This window comes from Hypanus sabinus, chromosome 5 (assembly GCF_030144855.1).
Source record: "Hypanus sabinus isolate sHypSab1 chromosome 5, sHypSab1.hap1, whole genome shotgun sequence".
Classification (NCBI taxonomy): Eukaryota; Metazoa; Chordata; class Chondrichthyes; order Myliobatiformes; family Dasyatidae; genus Hypanus; species Hypanus sabinus.
The window spans coordinates 186,704,555-186,724,232 of NC_082710.1; the positions used below are offsets into that span (position 1 = coordinate 186,704,555).

General features: G+C 42.7%; 1 protein-coding gene and 1 long non-coding RNA gene across 5 annotated transcripts in view; both read right to left on the reverse strand.

Annotated features, from left to right (window-relative positions):
- Positions 1 to 19,678, reverse strand: part of LOC132394743 (uncharacterized) — an 887,546-nt gene that overhangs the window by 431,841 nt on the left and 436,027 nt on the right. The window lies entirely within an intron of this gene.
- Positions 1 to 19,678, reverse strand: part of LOC132394739 (uncharacterized) — a 241,529-nt gene that overhangs the window by 107,192 nt on the left and 114,659 nt on the right. For all 4 annotated transcript variants that reach the window (XM_059971145.1, XM_059971148.1, XM_059971144.1 and 1 more), the window contains one exon: positions 17,486 to 17,614. In XM_059971145.1, coding sequence (XP_059827128.1) covers positions 17,486 to 17,614 — 129 coding nt within the window. The remainder of the gene's footprint in view (positions 1 to 17,485; positions 17,615 to 19,678) is intronic.

Consider the following 19,678-nt stretch of genomic DNA (forward strand, 5'->3'; position numbering starts at 1 on the left):
CTTCTATGCTCCAAAGAGAAAAGTCTTAGCTCTGCTAGCCTGACTTCATATGACTTGTTCTCCAATCCAGGCAACATCCTGGTAAATCCCCTTTGCACCCTCTCTATAGCTTCCACATCCTTCCTATAATTAGGTGCCCAGAACTGAATACAATACTCCAAGTGCAGTCTCACCAGAGATTTGTAGATTTGCAACATGACCTCTCTACTCTTGAACTCAATCCCCCAGTTAATGAAGCCTAGCATCCCATAGGCCTTCTTAGCTACCCTATCAACCTGTGCAGTGACCTTGAGGGATGTATGGATTTGAACCCCAAGGTCCCTCTGTTCATCCACACTCTTAAGTAATTGACCATTATTCCCGTACTCAGTCTTCTGGTTTGTCCTTCCAAAATGCATCACCTCACACTTGTCTGGATTAAACTCCATCTGGCATTTTTCTGCCAACTCTGCAGCCTGTTTATATCCTCTTGTAAGCTTCGACCACCTACAGCTCCATCCACAACTCCTCCAATCTTCGTGTCATCCGCAAACTTACTCACCCATCCTTCCATCTCTATATCTAGGTCATTTATAACAATCACAAATAGCAGGGGTCTCAGGACAGATCCCTGTGGCACTTCACTAGTCACCGGCCTCCAGGCAGAATACTTTCCTTCCACAACTACCCTCTGCTTTCTTCCTTTAAGCCAATTTTTTATCCAAACAGCCAAAGTTCTTGTTATTGTCAGTTTTTCAGGAAGTATGAGTGTGAGGGCAGCTTGTTGTTCTCGGTGTCGGATGTGGGGGGTCCTGGAGTTTCCGAGCCTCCCGGACAACCACATCTGCGCCAGGTGCACCGAACTGCAGCTCCTGAGGGACCGAGTTAGGGAACTGGAGCTGCAGCTCGATGACCTTCGCCTGCTCAGGGAGAGTGAGGAGGTGATAAAGAGGAGTTACAGACAGGTGGTCACTCCGGGGCCACGGGAGGCAGATAGGTGGGTCACGGTCAGGAAGGGGAAGAGGCAGGTACGAGAGAGTACCCCAGTGGCTGTACCCCTTGACAATAAGTACTCATGTTTGAGTACTGTTGGGGGGGACAGCCTACCTGGTGGAAGTGACAGTGGCCGGGCCTCCGGCACAGAGGACAGCCCTGTAGCTCAGAAGGGTAGGGATAGAAGAAAGAGGACCATAGTAATAGGGGACTCGATAGTCAGGGGTTCAGACAGGCGGTTCTGTGAAGGTGATCGGGAGTCCCGGATGGTAATTTGCCTCCCTGGTGCCAGGGTTCGGGACGTTTCTGATCGTGTCCAAGATATCCTGAAGTGGGAGGGTGAGGAGCCAAAGGTCGTGGTACATGTAGGTACCAATGACATAGGTAGGAAAGGGGAAGAGGTCCTGAAACGAGAGTATAGGGAGTTAGGAAGGCAGTTAAGAAGAAGGACCGCAAAGGTAGTAATCTCAAGATTACTGCCTGTGCCACGCGACAGTGAGAGTAGGAATAGAATTAGGTGGAGGATGAATGCGTGTCTGTGGGATTGGAGCAGGGGGCAGGGATTCAAGTTTCTGGATCATTGGAACCTCTTCTGGGGCAGGCGTGACCTATTCAAGAAGGACGGGTTACACTTGAATCCTGGGGGGACCAATATCCTAGCGGGGAGGTTTGCTAGGGCTACAGGGCAGACTTTAAACTAGTGAGATGGGGGGGGGGCAGGAATCAATTTGAGGAAACTATGGGAGAGGAGGTTAGTTCACCAGTAGAGCAAGTAAATAGTGTATGAGGGAGGAAAGGCAGGTGATGGAGAAGGGATGCGCTCAGCCTGAAGATGTAGGGGAGAAGAAAGAAAAGGATAATAAATTTGAATGCATTGTTAGGGATGAAAAGAGAGGAGGAGGTGGAGAGTATCTTAAATGTATCTATTTTAAAGCTAGGAGCATTGTAAGAAAGGTGGATGAGCTTAAAGCGTGGATTGATACCTGGAATTATGATGTTGTAGCTATTAGTGAAACATGGTTGCAGGAAGGGTGTGATTGGCAACTAAATATTCCTGGATTTAGTTGCTTCAGGTGTGATAGAGTAGGAGGGGCCAGAGGAGGTGGTGTTGCATTGCTTGTCCGAGAAAATCTTATGGCGGTGCTTTGGAAGGATAGATTAGAGAGCTCCTCTAGGGAGACTATTTGGGTGGAATTGAGGAATGGGAAAGGTGTAGTAACACTGATAGGAGTGTATTATAGGCGACCTAATGGGGAGCGTGAGTTGGAAAAGCAAATGTGTAAGGAGATAGCTGATATTTGTAGTAAACACAAGGTGGTGATTGTGGGAGATTTTAATTTTCCACACGTAGACTGGGAAGCTCATTCTGTAAAAGGGCTGGATGGTTTAGAGTTTGTGAAATGTGTGCAGGATAGTTTTTTGCAACAATACATAGAAGTACCGACTAGAGATAGGGCAGTGTTGGATCTCCTGTTAGGGAATGCGATAGGTCAGCTGACAGATGTATGTGTTGGGGAGCATTTCAGGTCCAGTGATCACAATAGCATTAGCTTCAATATAATTATGGAGAAGGACAAGACAGGACCTAGAGTTGAGATTTTTGATTGGAGAAAGGCTAACTTTGAGGAGATGCCAAGGGATTTAGAGAGAGTGGATTGGGTCAAGTTGTTTTATGGGAAGGATGTAATAGAGAAATGGAGGTCATTTAAGGGTGAAATTATGAGGGTACAGAATCTTTATGTTCCTGTTCGGTTGAAAGGAAAGGCTAAAGGTTTGAAAGCACCATGGTTTTCAAGGGATATTAGAAACTTGGTTCGGAAAAAGAGGGATGTCTACAATAGATATAGACAGCATGGAGTAAAGGAATTGCTCGAGGAATATAAAGAATGTAAAAGGAATCTTAAGAAAGATTTAGAAAAGCTAAAAGAAGATACAAGGTTGGTTTGGCAAATAAGGTGAAAGTAAATCCGAAAGGTTTCTACAGTTATATTAAAAGAGGATAGTGAGGGATAAAATTGGCCCCTTAGAGAATCAGAGTGGTCAGCTATGTGTGGAGCCGAGGGAGATGGGAGAGATTTTGAACAATTTCTTCTCTTCGGTATTCACTAAGGAGAAGGATATTGAATTGTGTAAGGTGTGGGAAACAAGTAAGGAAGTTATGGAGCCTATGACAATTAAAGAGGAGGAAGTACTGGCACTTTTAAGAAATTTAAAAGTGGATAAATCTCCAGGTCCTGACAGGATATTCCCCAGGACCTTGAGGGAAGTTTGTGTAGAAATAGCAGGAGCTCTGACGGAGATCTTTAAGATGTCATTAGAAATGGGGATTGTGCCAGAGGATTGGCGTATTGCTCATGTGGTTCCATTGTTTAAAAAGGGTTCTAGAAGTAAGCCTAGCAATTATAGACTTGTCAGTTTGACATCAGTGGTGGGTAAATTAATGGAAAGTATTCTTAGAGATAGTATTAATAGTTATCTGGATAGACAGGATCTGATTAGGAGTAGCCAGCATGGATTTGTGCGTGGAAGGTCATGTTTGACAAACCTTATTGAATATTTTGAAGAAGTTATGAGGAATGTTGACGAGGGTAAGGCAGTGGATGTAGTCTATATGGACTTCAGCAAAGCCTGTGACAAAGTTCCACATGGCAGGTTAGTTAAGAAGGTTCAGTTGTTAGGTATTAACACTGGAGTAATAAAATGGATTCAACAGTGGCTAGATGAGAGATGCCAGAGAGTAGTGGTGGATAATTGTTTATCAGGATGGAGGCCGGTGACTAGCGGGGTGCCTCAGGGATCTATTTTGGGCCCAATGTTGTTTGTAATATACGTAAATGATCTGGATGATAGGGTGGTAAATTGGATTAGTAAGTATGCCGATGATACTAAGGTAGGAGGTGTGGATAATGAGGTGGGTTTTCAAAGCTTGCAGGGAGATTTATGCCTGTTAGAAGAATGGGCTGAATGTTGGCAGATGGATTTTAATGCTGAGAAGTGTGAGGTTCTAAATTTTGGCAGGAATAATCCAAATAGAACATACAGGGTAAATGGTAGGGCATTGAGGAATGCAGAGGAACAGAGAGATATAGGAATAACAGTGCATAGTTCCCTGAAGGTGGAGTCTCATGTAGATAGGGTGGTGAAGAAGGCTTTTGGAATGCTGGCCTTTATAAATCAAAGCATTGAGTATAGAAGTTGGGATGTAATGTTAAAATTGTACAAGGCATTGGTAAGGCCAAACTTGGAATATTGTGTGCAGTTCTGGTCACCGAATTATAGGAAAGATATCAATAAATTAGAGAGAGTACAGAGACAGTTTACTAGGATGTTACCTGGGTTTCAGCACTTAAGTTACAGAGAAAGGTTGAACAAGTTAGGTCTCTATTCATTGGAGCGTAGAAGGTTGAGGGGGGATTTGATCGAGGTATTTAAAATTTTGAGAGGGATAGATAGTGTTGACGTGAATAGGCTGTTTCCATTGAGAGTAGGGGAGATTCAAACGAGAGGACATGATTTGAGAGTTAGGGGGCAGAAGTTTAAGGGAAACACGAGGGGGTATTTCTTTACTCAGAGAGTGATAGCTGTGTGGAATGAGCTTCCTGTAGAAGTAGTAGAGGCCAGTTCAGTTTTGTCATTTAAGGTAAAATTGGATAGGTATATGGACAGGAAAGGAGTGGAGGGTTATGGGCTGAGTGCGGGTAGATGGGACTAGGTGAGATTAAGAGTTCGGCATGGACTAGGAGGGCCGAGATGGCCTGTTTCCGTGCTGTGATTGTTATATGGTTATATGGTTCCACTTATCCCATGCCTCATGACTTTCTGGATGAGTCTCTCATGAGGGACCTTGTCAAATGCTTTGCTAAAGTCCAGGTAGACCACATCCACTGCCCTACCCTCATCAATTTCCCTCCCTGGTGTCAGTCTAAGCCTCAATGATAAGGCAAGAATCTGTCTGTAATTAAAACCTGTGATTTAGTGTACTCTCTTACCTAAGTAATTAAGTTTTTTTGCAACTGATTTGGTGGGAATATCCATGAAACTGACTATTCTTTGTTTTGCCAGTTCTATAAATCGTCATGTTTCTGAGCGTTAGACAGAAAGCTTGTCAGAGCCACCAGAGACAGAGAGAAAGTTTCTTATTCTGATGATCGGCTCTTGGTTTTTCTCGCCAGCTGTGCTCAAACTAATTGATGAAAAGGACAAAGTAAAGAACTGTGTGGCAGCTCAACAAAAGGATATACTAGTTAAAAGCAAGGACAGGAAGTGTGGGGAGAGTCAGCCTTGGATAGCTAAGGAAGTAAAAGAAGGCATCAAACTAAAATTTCATGTGTACAAATCGCAAAGCGTAGTGGGAAACTGAAAGATTGTTGCTTTTTAAAGTCTTCCCAAAGGAAGACAAAGTGAGCAATAAAGGGAAGATGGATTATGAAAATAAACTAGCACAAAATATAAAAACAAATACTAAATCATTTTATGATTATATAAAGCAGAAAAGGGTGGCTAAAGTGAACATCGGTACCTTGGATGATGAGAAGGGGGAACTGATATTAGGTAATGAGTTAATGGCAGAGGCTTTGAATGACTATTTTGTGTCATTCTTCACAATGGAGTACACGTTCAACATGCCAAAGAGAGATATTATGCGATGGGAGCGGAGGACCTCAATACATTAGCTATCACTAAAGAGGTAGTGCTAAGTAAACTCGTGGGCCTGAAGATAGGCAAGTCCCCTGGTCCCCATGGAATGCACTGCGGGGTATTTAAAGAAATGCCAGAAGTTATAGTAGAGGCTTTGGTGATAATCTACCAAAATTCTGGGCAGGTCCTGGTGGACTGGAAGTCGGCGTATGTCAAAAAAAGGATGCAGGCAAAAGGTGGTAACTATAGGCTAGTTAGTTTAACATCTGTAGTTGGGAAAATGCTTGAAGCTATCAGTAAAATAGCAAAGAATCTGGAAAAAATGGATCCATTATGCTGACGCAGTATGGATTCAGCAAAGGCAGGTCCTGTTTGACAAACTTAGTGGAGTTCTTTGAGGATATAACAAATGTAGTGGATAGATGGGAGCAGATGGAAGTTATTTACTTGGATTTCCAGTAGGTGTTCAATAAGATGCCACAAAAAAAACTTATCCGTAAGATAAGGATGCATAGAGTTGGGGTGATGTATTAGCATAGATAGAGGACTAGTTAACTAATAAAAAGTAGAGAGCTGGGATACATGGGTGTTACTCTGTTTAGCAATTAGTGGTGAGTGGTGTGCCACAGGGGTTGATACTGGGCCCAGAACATTATAAAGAAGATATCGAGAGTCATAGATAGAGAGATATAGATAGGTTAAGTGAGTGGGCAAGGCTCCGGCAGATGAAATACAATGTTGGAAAATGCGAGGGTATCCTCTTTGAAAGGAAAAATGCAAGATCAGATTATCATTTAAATGGTTAAAAAAATTGCAGGATGCTGCAGTGCAGAGGGACTTGGGAGTGCTTATACATGAATCACAAAAAGTTGGTTTGCCAGTGCAGCATGGTATCAAGAAGGGAAATGTAATGTTGGCATTCATTGCTAGAGACATTGAATTTAAGGGGGGGGGGGTATGCTGCAGCTGTAAAGGGTACTGGTGAAGCTACACCTGGAGTACTGCATGTAGTTCTGATCTCCTTACTTGAGGAACGATATACTAGCTTTGGAGGCAGTACAGAAGAGGTTCACCTGGTTTATTCCAGAGATGAGGAAAAAAAATATAGAAATATAGAAAACCTACAACACAATACAGGCCCTCCGGCCCACTAAGTTGAGCTGAACACGTCCCTACCTTAGAAATTACTAGGCTTACCCATTGCCCCTCTATTTTTCTAAGCTCCATGCACCTATCCAAAAGTCTCTTAAAAGACCCTATGGTATTCAACTCCACCACCGTTGCTGGCAGCCCATTCCACGCACTCACCACTGTCTATGTGAAAAAAAAAACTAACTAACTTACCCCTGACATCTCCTCTGTACCTACTCCCCAGCACCTTAAATCTGTGTCCTCTTGTGGTAACCATTTCAGCTCTGGGAAAAAGCCTCTGACTATCCACACAATCAATGCCTCTCATCATCTTATACACCTCTATCAGGTCACCTCTCATCCCCCGTCACTCCAAGGAGAAAAGGCTGAGTTCACTCAACCTGTTTTCATAAGGTGTGCTCCCTAATCCAGGAAACATCCATGTAAATCTCCTCTGTACCCTTTCTATGGCTTCTGCATCCTTCCTGTAGTGAGGCAAACAAAACTGAGCACAGTACTCCAAGTGGGGTCTGACCAGGGTCTTGCAACATTACCTCTCGGCTCCTAAATTCAATTCCACGATTGATGAAGGCCAATACACCATATGCCTTCTTAACCACAGAGTCAACCTGTGCAACTGCTTTGAGCGTCCTGTGGACTTGGACCTCGAGATCCCTCTGATTCTCCACACTGCCAAGAGTCTTACTATATTCTGCCATCATATCTGACCTACCAAAATGAACCACTTCACACTTATCTCGGTTGAACTCCATCTGCCACTTCTCAGACCAGTTTTGCATCCTATCAATGTCCCGCTGTAACCTCTGACAACCCTCCACATTATCCACAGCACCTCCAACCTTTGTGTCATGAGCAAACTCACTAACCCATTCGTCCACTTCTTCATCCTGGTCATTTATAAAAATCACAAAAAGCAAGGGTCCTGAACAGATCCCTGAGGCACTCTACTGGTCACAGACCTCCATGCAGAATGTGACCTGTCTACAACCACTCTTTGCCTTTCATGGCAAGCCAGTTCTGGATTCACAAAGCAATGTCCCCTTGGATCGCATGCCTCCTTACTTTCTTAATAAGCCTTGTATGGGGTGCTTTATCAAATGCCTATATACACTACATCTACTGCTTTTCCTACATCAATATATTTAATCACATCCTCAAAAATTCAATCAGGCTCATAAGGCACGACCTGCCCTTGACAAAGCCATGTTGACTATTCCTAATCATATTATTCCTCTCCAAATGTTCATAAATCCTTCCTCTCAGGATCTTCTCTATTAACTTACCAACCACTAAGGTAAGACTCACTGGTCTATAATTTCCTGCGCTATCTCTACTCCTTTTCTTGAATAAGGGAACAACATCTGCAACCCTCCAATTTTCCGGAACCTCTCCCATCCCCATTGATGACTCAAAGATCATTGCCAGAGGCTCAGCAATCTCTTCCCTCACCTCCCACAGTAGCCTGGGGAACATCTCAACCGATCCCTGCGACTTGTCCAATTTGATGCTTTCCAAAAGCTGCAGCACATCCTCCTTCTTAATATCTACATGCTCAAGCTTTTCAGTCCACTGCAAGTCATCGCTACAATCACCAAGATCCTTTTCCATAGTGAATACCGAAGTAAAGTATTCATTAAGTACATCTGCTGTTTCCTCCGGTTCCATACACACTTTCCCACTGTCACACTTGATACGTCCTACTCTTTCACGTCTTATCCTCTTGCTCTTCACATACTTGTAGAATGCCTTGGGGTTTTACTTAATCCTCCCCACCAAGTCCTTCTCATGGCCCCTTCTGGCTCTCCTAATTTCCTTCTTCAGCTCCTTCCTGTTAGCCTTATAATCTTCTAGATCTCTAACATTACCTAGCTCTCCGAATCTTTCGTAGGCTTTTCATTTCGTCTTGACTAGATTTACTACAGCCTTTGTACACCACGGCTCCTGTACCCTACCATAACTTCCTTGCCTCATTGGAACATACCTATGCAGAACTCCACCCAAATATCCTCAGAATATTTACATTTCTTCCGAACTTTTCCCTCAGAATATCTGCTCCCAGTTTAAGCTCCCAAATTCCTGCCTGATAACCCCATAGTTCCCCTTACTCCAATTAAATGCTTTTTGAACTTGTCTGTTCCTATCTGTCTCCAATGCTATTGTAAAGGAGATAGAATTATGATCACGACGTTAGACTACAATGAGAGATTGAGCCACCTGGGACTGTACTCGCTGGAATTCAGAAGAATGAGAGGAAATCTTATAGAAACACAAGATTATGAAAGAGTGAGATAAGATAGAGGCAGGGAAGTTGTTTCCGCTGATGGGTGAGACTAGAACTTAGCCTCGAGATTCAGGGAAGCAGATTTAGGATGGAGATGAGGAGGAACTTCTTTTCCCAGAGAGTGGTGAATCTGTGGAATTCTCTGCCCGATGAAGCAGTGGAGACTACCTCAATAAATATATTTAAAACAAGGTTGGATAGATTTTTGCATAGTAGGGGAATTAGTGTTATGGGAAAAAGGCAGGTAGGTGGAAATGAATTCATGGCCAGATCAGCCATGATCTTATTGAAAGGCGGAACAGACTCGATGGATAGATGGCCTATATTTCTTATGTTCTCATGTTTTGGGGGAAATATGACATGCTCAAAAGTGGCAGGTTGCTCATGAACCTGAAGGGAGCCAATACTCTTGTGGGCAGATTTGTTCGAACTGTTGGAGATGGTATAAACTAAGTTTTTTTAAAAGTTTGTTAAAGTTTTTTTTTAATTAAAGATAGCATGCCATCAGACTGTTAGGAAGGGCAGACAGATTATAGGACATAATTGCAACCAGTGAGGTGAGTATCAGTGCATTAGGGATGCAGAATCAAAAAGGGTAGAAAATACAGTACTCAAGTGTTAAATCTCAAGGCATGGAATACAAGAAATAAAGTGAATGATCCTGTTGCACTATTACAGATTGCCAGACATGATGCTGTAGCTATCACTAAATCGTGGCTGAAGGATGGTTGTAGTTGGGAGCTAAATTGACCAAGGTTGCATGTCATAATGAAGGGACAGGAAGCTAGGCAGAGGGAGGGGCGTGGCTCTGCTGGTAAAGAATGGCATCAAATCAGCAGAAATATGGGATTGAATCCTTGTGGGTTGAGTTAAGAAACTGCAAGGGTAAAAGGACCCTGATGGCAGTTATATACTGGCCTCCAAACTGTAACTGGGATGTAGACCACAGGTTACAACAGGAAATAAAAAAGGCAAGTCAAAAGGGCAATACTATGATAGTCATGGCAGATATCAACATGCAGGTTGATTGGGAAAATCAGGTTGGTAGTGGATCTCAAGGGAGCAAGTTTCTTGAATGCTTACAAGACAGCTTTTTAGAGCGCTGGGTCTTTGACCCTACTAGGGGATCAGCTGTACTGGATTAGGTATTATGTAATGAACTGAAGGTGATTAGGTAGCTCAAGGTAAAAGAACCCTTTGAAGATAGTGATCCCAATCTTTGCAAGTTCAATTTAAAATTTGATAGGGAGAAAGTAAAGCCTCATGTAGAAATAGTTCAGTGGAGTAAAACAAATTACAGTGGTCTGAGAGAGGAGTTGGCGAAAGTAAATAGGAAGGAGATAACTCCAGAGCAGCAAAGGTGCAAGTTTCTGGGAGAAATGAGCAAGGTGCAGGATAGATGTATTCCAAAAATAAAGAAATACTCAAATGGCAAAATAGTACAACTGTGGCTGACAAGGGAAGTCAAAGCTAATGTAAAAGCAAAAGGAAGGGCATACAACAAAGTAAAAATTGGTCGAGAGGCAGAGGATCAGGAAGTTTTTTAAACCCTACAGAGAACAACTAAAAGCATCATTAGGAGGGAAGAGACGAAATACGAAAGCAAGCTAGTAAACAATATCAAAGTGGATAGTAAAGCCTTTTTCCAAGAATGTAAAAAAATAGATAGATTAGAGATGATATAGGACTGCTAGAAAATAAGGCTGGAGAAATAATAATGGGAGCTGGAAGATGAATTAAATGAGTATTTTGCATCAGTCTTCATTGTGGAAGACACTAGCAGTGTACTAGATGTTGAAGGCTGTGAGGGAAGAGAAGTGAATTCATTTACTATTATAATGGAGAAGGTGCTTAAAAAGCTGAAAAACCTAAGGGTACACAAATCACCTGGACCAGATGAACTGCACACGAGGGTTCCGAAAGAGGTAGTGTTAGAGATTGTGGTGGCATTAGAAATCATCTTTCAAAAAAAAAATCATTGGACTCTGGCATGGTGCCAGAGGACTGGAAAACGTCAAATGTCACTCCACTCTTTAAGAAAGTTGAATGGCAGCAGAAAGGAAATCATAGACCAGTTGCCTGACCTCAGTGGTTGGGAAGATTTTGCAATCAATGGTTAAGGATAGGACAAAGTCAGTATGATTTCCTTAAGGGAAAATCTTCCCTGATGAACCTGTTGGAATTCTATGACGAGATTACACATAGGATAGATAAAGGGGATGCAGTGGATGTTGTATATTTGGACTTTCAGAAGGCCTTTGACAAGCTCTCAAGGAGGTGGAGCTAAGTAGTTATGGTGCCCAACAGCGACTCCTTTGCTTCCATCTTCGTAAACAGCTCTATTTCCATCTTTAATATCTCTATTTTTACCTTTCAGGGTTCTTTTGAAGACCCTGGCCTGCAGTTATACACTGACTACAGTTCTTTGCAAGAATGGGACCTGATCTCAGGGTTCCACAATTGGCCACCATTTGGCACGTCTTGGCCTAAGATTTCAGCACGGATTCAGAAGCCTGGGATCTCAAGGAACTGGATGTGGGTGGATCAAGGGTCGGTGCCGCCATAGGAGACCCATGTGTCATTGGGGGAGTCGGGACGTCTGTTCTGTGCCTGGGGATCCAGGATGTTTGCGATCTTCAGGCACAGAGCTCGAAAAAGTGACATAAAGGACTTTTAACATCATAAACAAGCGAGTTGTTTGTTATGTCTCCTCGCTCATTGGAAAATTGTCAGAGATTGCATAGCATTTAAAAAAAAGTATGACAGAGCTAAGGTGAGTGGGAGGACAGATGAATGGGAAATTTTTAAGGAACAACAGAACTTAACTGAAAAGGCAATACAAGGAGAAAAAATGAGGTACGAACACAAGCTAGCCAGGAATATAAAGGAGGATAGCAAAAACTTTTTTAGATATGTGAAGAGAAATAAGATAGTGAAGAACAATGTTGGGCCCTTGAAGAATGAATTGGGTGAAATTGTTATGGGAAACAGAGAAATGGCAGAAGAATTTAATAAGTACTTTAGATCTGTCTTCACTAGGGAAGACACAAGCAATTTCCCAGATGTATCGATGGGCCAAGGACATAGGGTAACAGAGGAAATGAAACAGATTGACATTAGGAAGGAAACTGTGATGAGTAGACTGATGGGACTGAAGGCTAACAAATCCCCAGGTCCAGATGGTCTGCATCCTAGGGTACTAAAGGAGGTGGCTCTGGAAATTGCGGATGCATTGGTAATCATTTTCCAATGTTCCTTAGGTTCAGGATCAGTTCCTGAGGATTGGAGAATGGCTAATGTTATCCCACTTTTTAAGAAAGGAGTGAGGGAGAAAACAGAGAACTATTGTCCTGTCAGCCTAACATCAGTAGTGGGGAAGATGCTAGAGTCCATTATTAAAGATGAAATAGTGGCATATCTAGATAGCAGTGATAGGACTGGGCCGAGCCAGCATGGATTTACCAAGGGCAAATCATGCTTGACTAATCTATTGGAGTTTTTCGAGGATGTAACCAGAAAGTTGGACAAGGGAGATCCAGTGGATGTAGTGTACCTCACTTTTGAGAAGGCATTTGATAAGGTCCCACATAGGAGATTGGTGGGTAAAATCAGAGCTCATGGCATTGGGGGAAAGATATTGACATGGATAGAAAACTGGTTCGCAGATAGAAAGCAAAGGGTAACGGTGAATGGGTGTTTCTTGGAATGGCAGGTGGTGACTAGTGGGGTGCCACAGGGCTCGGTATTGGGACCACAGCTGTTTATGATTTACATCAACGATTTAGATGAAGGCATTGAGAATAACATCAGCAAGTTTGCTGATGATACTAAACTGGGTGGCAGTATGACATGTGATGAGGATGTTAGGAGCATTCAGGGTGACTTGGATAGGCTGGGTGAGTGGGCAGATACTTGGCAGATGACATTAATGTGAATAAGTGTGAGGTTATCCACTTTGGGAGCAAGAACAGGAAGGCAGATTATTATCTGAACGGTGTAGAGTTAGGTAAGGGAGTAATGCAAAGAGATCTAGGAGTCCTTGTTCATCAGTCACTGAAGGTGAATGAGCAAGTGCAGCAGGCAGTGAAGAAGGCTAATAGAATGTTGGCCTTTATTACAAAGGGAATTGAGTACAAGAGCAAGGAAATCCTTTTGCATTTGTACAGGGCCCTGGTGAGACCACACCTGGAGTATTGTGTACAGTTTTAGTCTCCAAGGTTAAGGAAGGACATCCTGGCTGTAGAGGAAGTGCATCATAAATTCACAAGGTTAATTCCTGGGATGTCCGGACTGTCTTACACAGAGAGGTTAGTGAGACTGGGCTTGTACATGCTGGAATTAAGGAGATTGAGAGGGGATCTGATTGCAACATATAAGATTATTAAGGGATTGGACAAGATAGAGGCAGGAAATATGTTCCAGATGCTGGGAGAGTCCAGTACCAGAGGGCATGGTTTGAGAATAAGGGGTAGGTCATTTAGGACAGAGTTAAGGAAAAACTTCCTCTCCCAGAGAGTTGTGGGGGTCTGGAATGCACTGCTTCAGAAGGCAGTGGAGGCCAATTCTCTGGATGCTTTCAAGAAGGAGCTAGACAAATATCTTATGGATAGGGGAATCAAGGGATATGGAGACAAGGCAGGAGCCAGGTATTGATAGTTAGATGATCAGCCATGATCTCAGAATGGTGGTGCAGGCTCAAAGGGCCGAATGGTCTTCTTCTGCACCTATTGTCTATTGTCTATAAAATGAAGTCACCTCTTTGTGCAGCATGTCGAATTATCAGGTGAACAATGTAGTCTTTAGGGTAACTGCAAGACTGTGTCTTTGCTATTGCCTTGTTCACGCTTGAGTGGTGGTAGCGGGTGCGCTTTATTTTTGTTTGTGGGGGGAGGTGGATCGTTGCTCGCTGTCGCTTATGTGCAGGAGGGAGGGGAGCTGGGGGGGGACTTTGTGGTTCTAATATTTAACTGTTTTTTTTTCTTTGGGGCACCCCCCCTTTTTTGTGAATGGCTGTGAAGAAAAAACATTTCAAGATGTATATTGTATACATTTCTCTGACATTAAATTGACCCTTTGAACAAGGTGCCATACATGAGGCCGCTTACCAAGTTAAGAACCCTTGGTATTACAGGAAATTTGCTAAGATAATTAGAGCATTCACTAATTGGAAGAAGGCAATGAGTGGGAATAAAAGGATCCTTGTCTGGCTGGCTACCAGTGACTCGTGGTGTTCTACAGTGGTCGGTTTTGGGACCATTTCTTTTTATGCTGTATATAAATGGCTTTGTTCAAAAGTGTGGGTGTCGTTTGAGTTTATTTTAAGTGAGGAGCATATGCATCACATGGCAGCATAACATATGCAATTAATGTACTTTAACATAAAATCTGTAATTATTTAAACAAGAATGCTTAATCAAGCAATACATATATACACAAGATTACTCAAATATTAAAGTAGACAGCACTCCTCCCTGCCTAGCTATGAACGCCAACTCAATATAGATTGCATCTCAACTATAAACACAGTATACTATATAATACAACAACTATATAGAAACATTCACAACAAAGTCAATTTTGAATTGTCCCAACAACACACACAAAATGCTGGTGGAACACAGCAGGCCAGGCAGCATCAATAGGGAGAAGCACTGTCGACATTTCGGGCCGAAACCCTTCGTCAGGACTAACTGAAAGGAAAGATATTAAGAGATTTGAAAGTAGGAGGGAGAGGGGGAAATGCAAAATGATAGAAGACCAGAGGGGGTGGGATGAAACTAAGAGCTGGAAAGGTGATTGGTGAAAGTGATACAGAGCTGGAGAAGGGAAAGGATCATGGGACGGGAGGCCTAGGGAGAAAAAAAGAGGGAGGGGAGCACCACAGGGAGATGGAGAACAGGTAGAGAGAGAAAATAACAAACTAAATATGTCAGATGGGGTAAGAAGGGGAGGAGGGGCATTAATGGAAGTTAGAGAAGTCAATGTTCATGCCATCAGGTTGGAGGCTACCCAGCCGGTATATAAGGTGTTGTTCCTCCAACCTGAGTGTGGCTTCATCTTGACAGTAGAGGAGGCCATGGATTGACATTTCAGAATGGGAATGGGACATGGAATTAAAACGTGTGACCACTGGGAGATCCTGCTTTCTCTGGCGGACAGAGTGTAGATGTTCAGCGAAATGGTCTCCCAGTCTGCATTGGGTCTCACCAATGTATAAATGCCGCACCGGGAGCACCAGACGCAGTATACCACACCAGCCAACTCACAGGTGAAGTGTCGCCTCACCTGGAAGAGGTGTATAGCGGTATAGGCAACAAAGAACAAATGAGGTACTTGAAGAGTATAGAAAATGGAGGAAATTAGGAAGGCAAAAAGAAAACATGAGGTTTCTTTGGTAGATAATGTGAAGGTAAACCTGAAGGGTTTCTACAAGTATATTAAGAGTAAAATTATAGTAAAGGACGAAAGGTCCCCTAGGTGATCAGAGTGGTCGTCAATGTGTGGAGCCTCACGAGATGGGGGAGATCGTAAACAGTTTTTTTGCATCAGTATTTACTCAAGAAACTGGCATAGCTTATATGGAAGGAAGGGAAACAAACAGTGGTGTCATGGAACATATAGAGATTAAAGAGGAGGAGGTGCTTGCTGCCTTACAGCAAATAAAGGTAAATAAATCCCTCGGGCCTGACATGATATTTCCTCGGACCTTGAGAGAGACAAGTGTAGAAATTGCAGGGACCCTGGCAGAAATATTTAAAATATCCTTAGCCACTGGTGCGGTGCGGGAGGATTGGAGGTTCGCTCATGTTGATCTGTTGTTTAAAAAAGGCTCCAAAAGTAAACCAGGTAATTACAGGCCGGTCAGTAGTAGGTAAATTATTGGAAGGTGTTCTGAGAGATCAGATATACAGGTATTTGGACAATTAAGGATAGTCATCATAGCTTTGTGTGTGGTAGATCATGTTTAATGAATCTTGTAAAGTTTTTCAAGGAGGTTACCAAGAAAGTAGATGAAGGAAAGGCTGTGGATGTTGTCTACATGGACTTTAGTAAGGCCTTTGACAATATCCAACATGGGAGGTCAGAAGGTTCAGACACTAGGTACACATGGAGAGGTTGTAAACTGAATTTGAAATTGGCTGTGTGGGAGAAGACAGAGAGTGGTATTGGATGATTGCGTCTTAGACTGGAGGCCTGTGACTAGTGGTGTGCCTCAGGGATCTGTGCTGGGACCATTGTTGTTTGTTGACTTTATCAATGATCTAGATGTTAATGTGGTAAATTGGATCAGCAAGTTTGCTGATGACACTAAGATTGGAGGCATTGTGGACAGTGAAGGCAGCTTTCAAAGCTTGCAGTGGGATCTTGGACAACTGGAAAAATAGGCCAGAAAATGCAGGTGGAATTTAATGCAGTCAAGTGTGAGGTGTTGCATTTTGGAAGGACAAATCAAGGTAGGGCATACACAGTAAATGGTAGGGCACTGAGGAGTGCAGAGGAACAAAGGGATCTGGGAGTTCAGATACATAATTCCCTGAAAGTGGCATCACAGGTAGACAGGGTTGTAAAGAAGGCTTTTGGCATCCTGGCATTCATAAATCAAAGTATTGAGTATAGGAGTTGGAATGATATGGTGAGGTTGTATAATACATTGGTGAGGCCAAATTTGGAGTATTGTGAATAGTTCTAGTCACCTAACTATAGGAAGGATATCAGTAAGATTAAAAGAGTACAGAGAAGATTTACTAACCTGTTGCTAAGTCTTCAGGAGTTCAGTTACGGGGAAAAATTGAACAGGTTAGGACTTTATTCCTTGGAGCATAGAAGATAGAGGGGGGATTTGATAGAGGTTTACAAAATTATGAGTGGTATAGACAGGGGTATAAAGGTGAGTAGGCTCTTTCCATGTAGATTAGGAGAGATAAATATGAGAGGACATGGCTTTAGGGTGAAAGGGGAAAAGTTTAGGGGGAACATTAGGGGGAACTTCTTTACTCAGAGAGTGGTGGGAGTGTGGAACGAGTTGCCATCTGATGTAGTAAATGTGGGCTCACTCAAGTCTTAAGAATAAATTGGACAGATACATGGATGGGAGAGGGCTGGAGGATTATGGACTAGGTGCAGGTCAATGGGACTAGTGGAATAAAGTTTTGGCACAGACTAGAAGGGCGGAATGGCCTGTTTTCTGTGCTGAAGTGTTCTATGGTTCTATGTTGAATTTAAGAAGGTATTTGAAAAGCAATATGCTGATGTAAAACTTAGATATTCATGAGGTAAAGAAAAGAGACTATTTAATACACAATTAACTCTGCAGAAGAGAGAGTGGTAGAGGATTGAAAGGTGGCTAACATTAGGATTTTCCAAAGGTCCACTTTCCTTTCCAGTTATCAAAATACATGAAAATCAAAATGTAAGGATTAGTATTGTAAAGCTTAAACTTACGTTTAATGACCAAAAATGAACTAACTTCTTCCCTGTAAGGACTGAGGTAGAGGAAAGCAATGTAGCCAGTCATTGCTAACAGCAGAAACATGACAATCCCCGAGATAACTCTGCACACTACTAAAAAATCTGGTAAAGAAGAAGAAAATACAATGAAAAGAAATGTGTACAATACTGATGAACCCATTACAAATTATTCACATGATAAATTTTCTCCTTTGGTTCTGTAGTCCCAGGATAAGGCAGCGAGGGCTTTACTCTTTGGAGAGAAGGAGGATGAGAGAAGACATGAAAGAGGTGTACAAGATATTAAGAGGAATTGACAGAGTGGACAGCCAGCGCCTCTTCCCCAGAGCACCACTGCTCAGTACAAGAGGACATGGCTTTAAGGTAAGGGGAGGGAAGTTCGAGGGGGATAGTAGAGGAAGGTTTTTCACTCAGTGAGTGGCTGGTGCGTGGAATGCACTGTCTGAGTCAGTGGTGGAGGCAGATACACTAGTGAAGTTTAAGAGACTACTAGACAGACATATGGAGGAATATAAGGTGGGGGGGGTTATATGGGAGGCAGGGTTTGAGGGTCGGCACAACATTGTGGGCTGAAGGGCCTGTAATGTGCTGTACTATTCTATGTTCTATGTTCTATAATAAAATATGAAAAACTTTCACAAGTTAGTGGAGAGACAACCAAGTCAGGAACTAGAGTCATGCTAAAATAAAACACATTATACAAGTAGGAAGTGGAGTAGATTGGGAACTCAGATTAATATGTGATTGCTGTTAATCTGTAGCAGAATTTAAAGAAATGTCTGTTCATTGATAAACAAAGAATCTATATAGGAAAAGTAGTTCATTCATGCAAAGATAAAGAAAGTTCAGGACAGAGACACAAGATTTTGCAGACACTGGATTCTGGTAGCAGGTACTTGGGTAGAAAGGCACAGAACGATGTTTTGGTCTGATGCAGGCAAACAAAATTAGCACCCAGAAGTTTCATGGTTGGTGTGGACGAGGTGGGTTCAAAGGTTCTGTATCTGTGTTTATTGATTTTGTGAAAAATATTCAGCATTAGACCACAAGATAAAGGAGCAAAATTAGGCTATCTGGCCCATTCTCCACCATTTAATCATGTCTGATCCATTTTTCCCTCTCAGCCCCAATCTCCTGCCTTCAACATATCCCTTCATGCCCTGACCAATCAACAATCTATCAACCTCTGCCTTAAATACACATAAAGAAGTCCTGAAGTCAAGTCACTTTTATTGTCATTTCAACCATAAATGCTGGTACAGTACATAGTAAAAATGAGACGTTTTTCAGGACCGTGGTGTTACATGACACAGTACAAAAACTAGACTGAACTACGTAAAAAAAACAACACAGAGAAAGCTACACTAGACTACAGACCTACACTGGACTACATAAAGTGCACAAAAACAGTGCAGGCATTACAATAAATCATTTGTACAGGGCCCTGGTGAGACCACACCTGGAGTATTGTGTACAGTTTTGGTCTCCAGGGTTAAGGAAGGACTTCCTGGCTATAGAGGAAGTGCAGCATAGATTCACAAGGTTAATTCCTGGGATGTCCGGACTGTCTTAAGCAGAGAGGTTAGAGAGACTGGGCTTGTACACGCTGGAATTAAGGAGATTGAGAGGGGATCTGATTGCAACATATAAGATTATTAAGGGATTGGACAAGATAGAGGCAGGAAATATGTTCCAGAAGCTGGGAGAGTCCAGTACCAGAGGGCATGGTTTGAGAATAAGGGGTAGGTCATTTAGGTCAGAGTTAAGGAAAAACTTCTTCTCCCAGAGAGTTGTGGGGGTCTGGAATGCACTGCTTCAGAAGGCAGTGGAGGCCAATTCTCTGGATGCTTTCAAGAAGGAGCTAGATAGGTATCTTATGGATAGGGGAATCAAGGGATATGGGGACAAGGCAGGAACTGGGTATTGATAGTAGATGATCAGCCATGATCTCAGAACTGCGGTGCAGGCTCGAAGGGCTGAAAGGTCTACTTCTGCGTCTATTGTTTATTGTCTATAAACAGGACAATAGGGCAAGGTGTCAGTCCAGGCTTCGGGTATTGAGGAGTCTGATAGCTTGAGGGAAGAAACTGTTACATAGTCTGGCCATGAGAGCCCGAATGCTTCTGAGCTTTTTCCCAGATGGCAGGAGGGAGAAGAGATTGTATG